Below are 14,270 nucleotides of genomic sequence, written 5' to 3'. Positions count from 1 at the left end.
GCGATATATGAAATAATTTTTTCATATACGTATACGTGATACGAGTTATCACTCCAAAATAAAATTGCAATAACGTTCAATAAATGTCTTACTGTATTCAATTTGTACGCATTCGCTATCTAGTGGCTTTTGATATTACTAACTTTCTGTACTCCTATGATATCGTGCTAATAGTGCTAAATCATTGGGAGAAATTGATTTTTCTTCTGCAATAATTACATTTAAATATCTGTATGTATTGATTCGATGAGAAATCGATTTTTATTTTTCTATACATTAAAAAAATTTATATTAAATAAATTACATACTGTCCGCAATAAAGAGAAGCATATTAGTATATCAGTATTTGCATACGATAAAAAATATATTAAACAAAAATAAAATTTGAGAATAAGATTAAAAATTACGTAAAAATTCTTTCTTTAATTTGTGAAATAGTTTAATTTATAAAGTATTTATACTTTCTTGTTAAATTTGAAATAATTTAAATTAAATAAAAATAATTTAGTTAAAACAATATTCAGAGACAAGTTTCATTTAAAATGCTGTTGTCTTAAGCTGGATGACCTTCTTGTTTCTCAAACAATTCTGCAAATAAGATATCAATAGTACATGTAACTGACAGAAATAAAACATAACAATTATGAAATTTAATTGATTGTCTTACATGGAATTGGAAATTTGAAGACTGGATATCTTGGTGCAAAGAGTTCGTTTACACCGTACATATATGCAGATTCGTGTTGATGCAAGATGTTCTGTTTATATAGCATTCTTCATATGATGGAGGAGCTAGATATAAAAATAAATATCTTATCTATATCTATATTTGATAAACTTTTAATTCTGGGTCAAAATCCATTGTAATAAATTTGTGTATGAATAATTAAATTTCAAAATTTCAAAATTTTAGTGACATTCACGAAAGATAATTTTTAATTATGATCCGAATATGAAAAGGAATAGTCTGGTCTTAAATTATTAAAAAGTAAAATAATATCTTTTCAATAAAACAAAAATAATTTGCAAATATCAAAATTTCTCGATATTTGCAAAATATTTACAATATAATTTAAAAGAGAAACAAATATTATATTATATGTTAATAAAGATTATTTGTTAAAATTTGTTGATTGAATATTTTACATACCAGAATTTTACATATCAAGAAATTCAGTTATTGCTGATGAATCTGGAGGTGCATTTGCAATACTAGATTCTGGAATCATTGGTATGATGTTCTATGAGGTAGATGTTTATGAAAAAGTCAAAACTGGCGCTGATATTGTAGTGATATTGTTCCAATTACTGGATATTGTCTGATAATTTTGCGATGCCTGGTAGAAAGTATTAATAATTAACACAAATTTATTTTATTTTTGTGGAAATATAATAGTCATCGACTGTATAAAATATTATCACATAATTACAATACATTTATATTATTATACATTATTAGAAAAATATGTACGTACATTGAAATATGGAGGCCAATACGTAGAATATATTTTAGATTATATTGCAAAATTCCAATTCCGAAGGTGAGATTGACGGAATATGTAAACATAACGTATAATAATATCGTCTTTTTTGAACGGTCCTATGTTTTGCGTAGCTGCCACAATTTCCATAACAGTCATCTTTTTGGATGAAGCATGAAACTCGAGAGACTTTGTAAGCAAAAATGAAAATTTGGTATTTATTGCAGGACAGAATTAAATTTAAATTCTCATCAATTTATTAATCAGGTGATATTATATATCATTTACTGATATTATTTACAAACGTACTTGCTGTAATTTAGCGCAAATTTTTTGCACATAAGCGCTACTGGTATTATTTAAATTGAGAATTGCCTCAATCCATTGTCCTGGAACAAATCCTGGTAATATAACATGCAAAGTTATCGAACCATCTTTGAAAAAAAGAAAACTGATATTTTTAGTTACTTCATCGTATACGGTCATCTAATATAAATAATGCATTATTAATTTTCAATATAATTACCGTATGAGACTGTTCATAAAATAATTATAAAGTAGTTATTTTGTATTATTTTATAAAATTATAAAATAATTATGATTCTTGAATGTGAAGATAATAAAAATGTAAAATTTAGAATATCGATTTCACTCACACATTGTTCACGTCGAATATTTAAGTCGTAGTTTGTAATTATGGTGAACGCAGCTTTACATTCGTAATTGAATCGCCATAGTCTCTTTATGATCACTTTTATTGTGTATCTAATATAACCATTGCGATGTTCGAAACTACATGATATATCATGAGGTAGCTGGATAAAAAAAGGATATTTACTTAATCCTATAGGAAGGTGTATATTTTCATCATCTGAAAATGAAACCTTAGTAATACATAGTTACAATATAATTCATTAAAAAATGTATTATTTTTTGTAATTATAACAAAATGTATTTGTCCTATACATTTTTATATTTAAACAAATGTCTTTTTGTAATTAAATTTATACAGATTTATATATATTAATTTATAATTATATTAATTATTAATTATATTATATATTATATATTAATTATATTATATATTATATATTAACTATATTAATTTTTATTATTATATTTATTTATATGGTACATTTATATTCACGATTGAGACATCAAACGAATGAAAAATATTTATAAAACAAAAAATCAAGTATTAGCATTGGAATACATATTTTAATACAATTTTCTATTGTCATAACACATGAAAATAATTTTTTAATAAATGATGTCTTTGTTCTAACCTTCTATTTATTCTAATAATGTGATAGTGAGATATGATGTGAGTTAAAGTAAAATACTGTTCGTTCCCTTTATAAGTAGTACTATAAATTTTAGTATCTCCATTAGAATCTCTTGAATGGATTTCTTCAGTCCAGAAAACATTAGCTTCTCCTTTAGCCATTAATTTGAATTCTATGAGTAAAAAGTAATAATTGTTCTAAAAAAGTTTTATATATAAAATAAATTAATATTAATTAAGGAAATCTATATTTATTGTAAACAATAAGTATATATAGGACATATAGTATGTGTGAATGTATGCGTGCGTGCGCGCACGCGCGCGCGCGTGTGTGTATGTGTGTGGTGTGTGGTGGTGCGTATGTATGCGTGCGGGTGCGAGTACGGATGCGGGTGCGAATGTTTGCGCGCGTATCTGTGTATTTTTTGTAATAATCATCAAATTAAGATTGAGTCTGATATGAATTTTTATGAAATAGTTGTATGAGATATCAGTTTGTATCATGTTAATATGTATAATTCTCTTGTTATTTATCATTTGCAATATATTTATATAATTCTTTTAGTTCTAACTCTTTTAGTTTAAGCATATCCTTTTGTTTAAGTATATATTTATGTTTAAATTATTGAGCTGTAAAAAATTCATAAAAGTTGAATATTCTGATAAAATTTAAAAAAAATGCATGATAATTATTTATTTACCCCTCTTTTTTCGCACAAAATAATATTTTATTTCCTAAAGTTATTACGTAAAATTAGAAATGATCTCATAATTCTGAATGCGTTATCAAAATATCAATGAGAATAACATTTCCATAAAAAAGTTTGTTATTAACTACAATGTTATCATTAATATTGCATGAATTGATAATCTCTAAAGTTTATATCAGTTTAACGACACAAGTCTTCAATAAAAATTGCGATATTTTTGAACTTTAATTTTCATTTTTGTCGAAAATTGCGAAGCTAAATTTAAATAATATTAACATTAAACTTTTTATTAATATAAGAATATTTTTACATATATTGAAAAGAAAGAAAAAAGGAAAAATAAAAGAATAGCAACATAATGTGAAATCAATATAATGCAGATCTGATGTAATCTTGTATATAATTATTACGCAAGCTAATATTATGTAAATTTTATTATTTTTGTCTGTTGATCAATATATTTTTAAGAAACTTAAATAATTTTTAAGAAACTTAATAATTTAAATAATTTACCTTTAATAGTTTTTTCTTTTACTGAGTCAATGATAATTGACACAGATAATTTTATCGGGCATATAAATAGCATCCGACCGATCAAATTCAATATAAAATAATTTTAATGACATTTTTCTATCGTAACGCACTTGTAAACCGAGATTTTGTTCATCAAGCGATCAAAATGACACGCAACGCGATAACTGGCAGAATCCAATTGCCGAACTTGAATGTCAAGTGATGTCTATCGTCTATTCCCCACCATGGGAATTTATTAAATAAATTATCGTTTATCTTAAATATCATTTTTTATCAAGATGTACATATTCGATATTATTTATGTATATATTGGATATCATTTTGTCTTTACAATTATTTTTAGATATTTTTTTGATAAGATTAACATAATTATTATTTAACTCATATAGAACTAAAATAAACAAAGCAGATATAAGAACGTAGAAATATGTGAAATATTTATAGAGAATTTATCAATTTATTGTATAAGAATTTATTGTATAAGAATTTTGCAAATTTAAATTGCAAATTGAAACGAGCTACATAATATTACTCATCGAGTATATTTATGTATATAATAACATGAGCCTTTTTTACAGTAAGTTACAAATGGCTTGTTATAGATTGAAGTAATCGAAAATGTCCGTTTCTGTTCCATATTTATATTACAGTGAAATTAATTAATAACATATTTATTAATTAGTAACATAAACATATATAAGCTAAAATATAATATTATATATATTTTTTTTATTTACATTATTTTAATGCTTATTATATTATTATTATGTTCTCCAAATTTCTTTTTTTTTATCAATATGAAATAAAAAATAATTAGTCTTTTGTTTATTTAAAGGATAATTATTAATACTGAATAAAAATACATATGAAGTTCATATTTGTATGTATCTATATTTTCTTTTACAAAAACTAATTACTTAAAAGAATTGAAATGCTTTCATTCACTACATCGTTCTAGTAAAATCAAATTGACATATTCAAAACAATTATTTTATTACTGAGAAAAGGGGAAGTATTTTAATTTGTTTTATTGATCATGTATAATGGCTACGACTGTATGTAAATTTATCAAGAAAAAAATTTTTTAAATTAGAAAGCACATAATTATCCATACCGATAAATAATTTATAGTTTGTAAGTTAAAATGTATATAAAATTGTAATAAATATATTTGAAAAATTAATAAGAATTTTTTATTTATATTCGTCAATGGATATATAAATAAGATAAGAACTCTAATAAACATCAAACATAGTAAATATCAAACGTCAAATATAATAAAATAACATTATTCCATAAGTTCTGACATCGCATTATTGTACAAAATATATTTTCTAAGATATTGAGTTCTAAAGTAAAATTGTTTTGCTTCATAAATATTTGCAGAATAGAAAAGATTTATTACTAGTAGAATGGTGAGTATCTTTGTATGATACTTTCACTAGATGTGTCTGCTATCTGGTGGTCTTTTGATATTACTAGCTTCACATATCTCAATACTCAAATGATAAAATCAGTTAAAAACAACAATACATTTTCTAAATAATTAATAGATAATAGATAATTAGATAATAGATAATTTGTTAAATTGTAATATCAATGTATTTTTTATTTTGTTTGTTTAATATAAATTATAATAATTTTTGCTTTAAAAAAATCGAATTAAGGTATATATAGTACTATTAGAATGCTATCATTTTCAATCATTTTTTAAATGAATTAAACTTTTATACATTATTTTTTAACATACAAGTTTACTAATTTAATTAATATATAATATAATAAAAAAATTTTAATATTATTATTTTTTTTTATTATATATGATTAATTCTTTTAAACATGTACTTTGTTTAAAACAAATATTAAACAATAATTTATATTTATATATTGTAAAAAGATTTTTTATGGACTTGTGCTCCGTGGGATATCTGATATTAAGCTCAAAATAATATAATTTGCGTTTTTTTTTCTTTTTCTTATAAATATTTAACATGCTCGATATTTAAATTTAAGAGTATCTTTATTAGAAACTCTTGTTAGAAATTCATATATCTACGGAATCATGTTAATCATTGATGCATGTTCATGTTACAGACTGACAAGAAAGCTAAATTAAATTCCTTTATAGGGCCTCTAAAGTGCTTTACTATGCCTTTCTGATTAAAGGCCGAACTGTATTGATAAAGGGGTTTGCATCAACATCAGAAGCCAATATTAGATTCACGTGTGCCTGCATATACCAAACGTCTACCTGTTGGACACTGTTGTATCTAACCTGCAATATCTTCGTAAGTTCTATCACAAATACAAACGCAATCCTGTTTGATAGATTGTTTCGAAGCTATCGACAGGGGAATACCTTATATAGATTGAGAAGTTAGTTAGACTCAAAAAGTGGCATGGTGTTTTTCGATATTTCATTCTGATATTTAATCGAATATATAAATACCAAAATTTAATCTAGATGAATCATAAATTTTAAGAGGTTATTTTACATAACTAACTCAAAGATAGATATTTTTATATAATTTATATAGATGGTTATCGATTTATTATATATAACTTGTGTCATGAAAGGAATATGAAAATCATTTATAAAGTGTATTTATAATAAATAAAAAAATATAGTTTCAATTTTAAATTTTTAATAAAAGAAAATTATTAATATCCTGTACAGTTTGTCATGACGTCTTTTATAACAATATATCAAAATTAAAAAGATATGAAATTTCTCTAAATATCTCTAAGATTCAATAAAAATTATTAATATATACAACGTCGAGTGAATGCGAATTATTGAAAGAGCACGTGCGGAGAGAATAACAAAACCCCAGGACCGAGATGATGCGGGAGAGAGGTGGTCTGCGGCTGATGCGAAGCGGGTGCGAGGGTGGCTTGTACATTGCAACCCCTCAGTAGCGTGCCGGCCATTGCCGAGGAGGTATCTCGAGGCATTGACGTTTCGTTCTTTTCACGACGCAAAATTCGATTGAATAGAATAAGTGTGTCCTTCGTTAGAAGTCGGAATCCTCCTTAATCACTGGAATGCTGATTCCATCATTAAAATAGCTGAGGGCACTGTGACATCATCGTTCGACGACTCGGCTAGACAACGTGACAGCACTCTTCGCGACAACGACGATCAACAGGTTAATCCCTAGTTGGCTAACTGGTGTAACAAGTTCGGCCAATAATCTCGTGTACTCGTGCGTCGTATCTGTTTACTTTATATCGTCGACACGCGTGTTCATCTATCATCAATTCGAATAGGGATAGTAGGTTACATGTAGATGAATATTGTTCGTGCGATGTCTGGAAAATGGCTTTCAATGATTGAAGGATTTTTCATTTATCAAAATTATTCATCGGAATAATATTGTATTTTTTTGATAACTTTGTGTGTTAATTAATAAATAATTAAAATTTGACTAAAAATCGCAATGTTATTCGATACATTTTGATACATTCGTTCCGTTTGAACATTGTTTCTTAGAAATGTGCTTATTATTTCATTACATAGTATTGTATCCGACAAGTCCATTTTGATTTGAATAGAAATGACAGTAAGAGAGAGAGAGAGAGAGAGAGAAAGAGAGAAAGAGGAGAGGAAGAGACAGAACAGAAAGAGATAAGGAGCAATAACTCAAAGTGTTTCATACTTTTTTTATTTGAATCGATGTACGCGTTTCACAAGCATTTGATCATGAACTTGACACAGGTACGTTTTAACCCTGCGGTTATAGGTCACGCACTATATCACAATGACATCGCATCTCACCGTTCCATAATTAATCAGCGATTGATTTAATATAAGAGAAAGTGACTTTTCATTTAATTAATTTTGTTTAAGTTAATTCAATGTAATACGGAAAAGCTAAAGTTTTAGAGAATTGATTAAATATTTTTATTTTTATAAGAACATTTTTATAAAATAAGCATAATGCGAAAACTCTTCTTAGCTCTTCTCTTTTATACTTTATTCTTTAATTCTGCTTGCAAAAAACTACTACTAGTTATAAAACTTTATATAAATAATATATACATATAAAACTTTTGTTACACTAATTATTTAATTGTACTTTTTGCAAGTTCTCAAGAAAAATTTAATGAAATCCTAAATCTTTGTACTTAATGGACGAAAAGAATCGTTTTACAGGACAATAATTAAAGCCAAACACACTTGTTCTGTTACAACGTCTTATCTACGTGGTATCGAAACTGTCGTGAATCCGGTGAAATGAGAAGGGTGACTGCTGTAGTCGGTTACAAGACAATTTACAGGCATAGCCTCAAAGCCAACGACGGTCGTTTCTATGTTGCGATAATGACGAAGCTGTGGGGCTTCTCCCAATAAACAGTCGAGCCGGGACATTGAATCGTCAGAGATAACGCGATCCGAGAGAGAAGTAAATTTGTCAGAGAGATTCCATAGTGGAAATGGCGACCAACAGCCCCGGACAATCGATCCATCTCAAATCCCCGAGGAGTCCACGGCAGCTGCCGGCGCTTCCACGTCTTCAGCAGATACCGATTGCCGAACAGCGGAGTCCGACCAAGAGCCAATCGCTGACCAAGTCACCCGGTACTCCGCTGGTCTTCGAATTCCCTCCCGAATACTACCCGGAGACACCCAATACGACCTTCGACTTCGACGAGTTTGGGCGCGCCGGCGAGCTCGAGCAGCAGCGCGGTTCCAGGAGTCCCAGTTACTACTCTCGTGCCACGGGCCCACCGCGGAGTCCCAAGACTCCCAATAGTGATGTACTACACTCGCCTGGTCGCAAATCGCCTATTTTTCAATTCTGCAATCCGCGCAAGACTTTGAGGCAGATCGCGAGCTATCCGGCATCGGCAACTTCGTCATCTGTCATTGATCGCAGTAGATCGGTCAATTCGTCATCCAGTTACGGCGCAAGGAGTCCGCAGCTCTTCGATCGGCGGAGGAATTCTTTCGGTTTGGCGAGCCTGAACAGTCCTTTATCACCCACGATCCTAACTCCAGCGTCGCACGATGCAACTAGTCCGCAAACGGATCGAAACTCGGATTTGGATCAGAAGAGTGTTAATAGAGAGATCACGGGATACAAGAGTAATAGCCCAGGCAAGACCTCTTCTTTGGAAGGTCCCACGGGAGTGCAGGAAAAAACCGCCGAGGGAACTGGCGAAAGGTCGAGAAGCGTAAAGATGGGCGGGCATTTCAACAAGAGTCAAGGATGCTTAGACGAGGCCGGCCGAGGTCATTGCGAGGGATCAAATGGACGCTCGAAACATGGAAAGAGCGAGAAAAACATGTCTCGAAGATCTACCAGCGATCTTACGGATATGGGCGATGCCGATACCGAGATCACTCTGTTATCAAGCCCCAGAAGGAGAGGCTCTATGAAGGGCGGTCTTGGTGAGTCTTTTCTCTTTTTTTTAATCGTTTTCTTCTTCATTTAGGATCTTCCATTCTTGTTCACATCTCCATCTTTTACTGTCCTTATTTCTGAAATTTAGCCACGACTAGGCAATAAATAAACGATGGCCGATATTCTCAAGAGCAATGAAATGTTTGCTACGCTGAAAAGGGTTAGTTGATTGAAAACGGTCATTATGTAGTCAAGTATATTGTACATAAATATATACAAATATATACAAAAACATTTTGAACTTTGTAATTTCGCAACGTTACAATTAAAGTTCCTCAGCTGGCTAAAGACTCTTTCTTTCATTTTTTTTTATTTTGTAAATAAAATTTTTTTAAATATTACATCTCTTACTTTTTACATTGCTTACTGTATTATAACTAAATAATAACTTATTATTATAACTTTTATATTATCAATCTTATTTTTTTAAATGTTAGTATTTAAATTTCCGAACAATAGTGCAGCGTATTATAATAATATGATGTATTTGAATAAAATGCAATTTTAAACATTAATAAATAAAATATAATATTAATGTTTAATGTTTAATAACATATTAATAACATAAATTATGTTGCGTTCTAATTCGTAATACCGCCGCTATTAAAGAACATTTTTTGCGCGAAATATCGCGCGGGTATTAAAGGATTCTTCGTTATGGCGAGCGCGACGCATCGATTTAGATGGAACGAGAATTACGGGGACGGACCATACGGCACGTGAATAACCCCGGGCACGTGCACACGCGCCACCGATAATTGGCCTCCGTAGAGCGAAATTTGGGATTTTGCCACGGCGAAATTCGTGGCCTACGAGTCATTTGCTCTTTTAATCCGAGTACTCTCCTACCAATGAAAATCCATAACGCGCGTTAACATAGACATAATGAAGGCTTTGTAATTTATGCGCTAAGCGTACCCGTAATTTACACGCATATATACGTACGCAAGAGACTCCGATAATTGCTTTTTGGCATGAATTCACGATACGACTGGATTATCATATAAAAAGAGGACGAATAAAATTGTCCCGCCTTCTTTGGTAACATTTATCTTGATACTTTATTCTTCAAATCTTTTTTCACTTCTATGTATTTTTACCTGTATTTTTGTTTGCTAAAGTTTCCTTTTATCGCATCTTTTTTTTGCTTTTCTCTATTTTTTACTATTTCTAGAGTCTTTCCGCTCCCAGATGAAGTCAGATGAAAGAGTCAGGATATACTCTTGAGACTTGATCCTCCGATCCTCTTCAATCATTGGTCATTCGACTTTCATTGGGGAATAAGATCATACAAAATTTATGTGACATTATAAATGTATTAGCAGCTATATATGGATTTGCGATTTCATAACTGTAAATGTTATTTAAATTTCGATTAATTTACATTTCTATAATACTTTATTCATTTTGATTGCCACAAAGAAAATTAGATCTGGGTTGAATTTATTGAACTGATGTTACGATAAAATATTGTATATTTTCAGAATCTCGTTTAGTATACTTATGCAATATGGACTTTCAATATCAATATGCTACGAACGGTAAATGAAATTATCGCACCGTTATTACAACGTACAGGAATAGAAATATGTATTCACGCAGCAACATTAATTTTGCAATTCATCCCTTATGGTTCATTCGAAAAGAGGCGCTGTTTTCATTGAAAATTTATTTTCACGGGCTTTCACGAGTCGCGGAAAGTTCGTGAAAGTTTAACGGGCACGATGCAACACGATGTCGGTGACGAGTTTTTCTTCAAACGTCACACTCATCCGACGTATTCGTATACGCATTCTGTAACTATATAGAGATAGTATGGTGCATCGCGGTTTACCTCTGACGATCTCGTTTGAACGTAATGCGCCTTGCATTTTCGTTGAACTGACTTTTCACGAAGCTCTCGTGCGTGAGTGTGTTGCAGCTTATTTGGCGTCGAGACGCGGGAGTCGCGATAGTCAATGTTCCAACATGTCCAATGTTACCAATGAAGATGTGGGGCCATTGAATTTCAGCAATCATCCAAGAGGCCGACAACGGAGAACTTCGAATTTTCTCGAATTGCCAGGTGACTATATTTATAATTTTTATACTTATATACGATTTATATACGAGTCAAGATTTGTCAATTAATTCATTAGTCTCGGAAATTGAAAAATTAAATATTTATTACAATAATTGTAATGAATTGCAAATAGTATATCGTTGGAACAGTAAAATTTAATAATCATATTTATGATATTATTAATGGAAATTAAATAATTATAATAGATCAAAGCATGTGTTATGTTACATAATTATAGATTATATATATTATATTACATATACCTCTTTTAAAGATATATGACATTTCCTGTTCTTTATTATAATTTTATTGTTATAATTATAATATTAATTGAACATAATCATAGTATTTGGTAATCAACAAAATGAATTTGCATTTATCTATAATTTATAAAAGAGAAAGCAAGAAGTATTATTAAACACACAAAAATTTATTATTAAATGTTATATAAAAATTTTAAAATTGAGAGATTTTGTTGTCTGCTAATTAATTTTTTTCTGTAGCAAAATCTTACATAAGGCAATAAAAATAAATGATAAAAATTTTACTGTTATTTTAATCAATTATAGTTACTTTTTCTCTATTTTGCATATATTTTTAACATTTTTTTTTATATTATGTTTTTTAACAAAATTACTTTTACTCAAGTTAATAAAAAAAGAATTTTTAAAGCTTCTTATATTTTCAACACAAATACAATTTTTAACGTTACATATCTTTCTACTTTTTATTTAGAGAAAATTTCCATAAATATTGTTTTATACAATTTTTTTTTATTTCTCTGGCATATAGAAAATATTCACGCAATATCGTAGTTTTTTTGGAAGTTGCTTTGTGTCATATATCTGTTATGCATACGTGCAGAGCCTTATCGAAAAGGCGCTTACGTCGATATTTGCCTTTGGCCTGGTTAAAACTTCGAATGCATAGATGTTCGTCAAAGGTACAAGGTCGGCGACAGTGAGATAAATGTGTTATTCTCTGGGTTGTTATATACCGATACGGATAGTGAATAAAGTTTGTCTTGTGACATTAAATGGATTCATGCACATTCATAATGAGTCCATGTGGAAAAATTACAGAATTCTGAATATCTACTAAGATCCAAATATCGAGTATGATATCGATGATGGACGATTATGGTCGTTGTAAACATAAATCCAATTATCCATGTTTGATGTTTAATATTATTGCCAATATAAAGGATGGATTTATACATATATATAATTAACACAAATATATAATTAATTATAATATTTTAGTTTGCATACGAATATGCATATCTAGTAGTTTTGAGATTATTGAAATCTGTGATCTCTGACTAGATCAATGTTCATATTTGAAGCGGCTGAATTGATTTTATTTAATATGAAATCGACAATACCTTTCATATTTGAAATCCAAATACGTATACGTAATCTGCAGCATCAATCATAGCTGAATATTTGTTTGGTACGTCAATCAAGGACATTTCTGTTGGCATATTTACGGATAATTGCGATGTATAAACAGTTCGAAATGTTTGTGGGATATAACTGTAAATATAACTAGTGAAATCATGGCAATTCTCTTTAATTAAACAATATTAATTCGCTATAATATTTTTACTTGAATGAATTCTTAATTTTATTATATTTTTGTAGATTCTTATTTAAACTTTTTATTATAAAATAATTTATTCTAATGACAACTCTTGATTATACATGATAATTTATTTGAACGTGATAATTGTTGTGAAATATTAATAAAATCATTTGTAATATAAAACATTAATATATAATTTTTGGTAAGTTGTGTTGGACATTTTTATTGTTTGAAATAAGGTTTTAGTCTGTTTGCGAACGAATAGCTGATGTATCAATTAGATTTCATTACTTATTTTTCAATAACTGCTAATAAATTTATTGTCAATATTCTAAATTGAACACAATAGTCAATATTATTATACATATTGCAAAAACATTACTCAGATTTATTAATACTTTATGCAAAAATAAGTTTTATTTAACTTTTTAAACTTTTAAAATAATGACTTGAATTTTGGTTCACGATAATATTTAATGCATCTATTCTTCTGAACTTTTGTTTTTTTATTCGCTTTGAATTCACATTACATGGATCCAAGGATAGAGACAGAAGACGAGAAAGAGAATTATCACCCTTGACATACTACCCTTATTCTTCTGTCATTTTGCATTCCGGTCACAACACAATATAGCAGTGTGACGTGACAAAGAATTAATGTGATATTTATTCTCGTTTACGCGATCCGTCGCTTTATTATTGTTCCACACGTTCATATCATGTAAATGCAAAACAGTCTTAATCGTTGCTTTCGGTATAATCCTTCCTGCGTTTAATAAAGATACTAAAAAGCTTCTTGTTACCGTAAATGTAAATATAGTGCATGTTATATTCCCTGTTTAACAACGATTAGGTAGAGTAATTACGTATTAATAAACATGTATACGTAAGACGTATTAAGTGTTGAGTTTACCATATATGTGTTAGACTTACGACTTTAATGAGTTGATATAAAGAGATTATCTTGTAACTGTGTAATAGAATTAAATTTCCAAAGAGGACCTACTTTCGAGCATCCTCAAAAAAATTCATTTATCCGGATGTCAGATTTTTTTTCGCGTGCGCGCGTGCGCGCGCGCGAGAGAGAGAGAGAGAGAGAGAGAGAGAGAGAGATGAAACTCGCATGTTATGCGTTTGCACTCTTAGAAATGGCGAACACGTAATTTGAAAGTCTAAAGTTCTTCATTTTCCACAGCAAAAGTTGTA

The 14,270-nt window shown here is 29.3% G+C and overlaps 1 protein-coding gene and 1 pseudogene across 9 annotated transcripts in view; one reads left to right on the top strand and one right to left on the bottom strand.

Moving 5' to 3' along the window:
• Positions 1 to 1,157: 1,157 nt before the first annotated feature.
• On the bottom strand, positions 1,158 to 2,928 carry LOC105425297 (arrestin domain-containing protein 2-like; annotated as a pseudogene).
• Positions 2,929 to 6,912: 3,984 nt separating this feature from the next.
• Positions 6,913 to 14,270, top strand: part of LOC105425295 (uncharacterized) — a 43,205-nt gene continuing 35,847 nt past the window's right edge. For 6 of the 9 annotated variants that reach the window (XR_016141431.1, XR_016141430.1, XM_089085450.1 and 3 more), the window contains exons 1-3: positions 6,913 to 7,159; positions 8,167 to 9,405; positions 11,340 to 11,483. Coding sequence is in view for 7 of the 9 variants with exons in the window: in XM_089085450.1 (XP_088941576.1) it covers positions 8,448 to 9,405; positions 11,340 to 11,483 (1,102 nt within the window). In the remaining 2 variants the exon portion in view is untranslated. Of the gene's footprint in view, positions 7,160 to 7,565; positions 7,729 to 8,153; positions 9,406 to 11,339; positions 11,484 to 14,270 lie in introns of those variants that run through there. The other 3 variants (XM_011636005.2, XM_011636004.2, XM_089085449.1) reach the window with 3 other exon arrangements.

The sequence above is a fragment of the Pogonomyrmex barbatus genome, unplaced genomic scaffold (genome assembly GCF_055798465.1).
Source record: "Pogonomyrmex barbatus isolate J1 unplaced genomic scaffold, ASM5579846v1 scaffold1, whole genome shotgun sequence".
Lineage (NCBI taxonomy): Eukaryota > Metazoa > Arthropoda > Insecta > Hymenoptera > Formicidae > Pogonomyrmex > Pogonomyrmex barbatus.
Note: the sequence above shows the minus strand (reverse complement) of the source record. Positions and strands in the feature narration are given on the sequence as shown.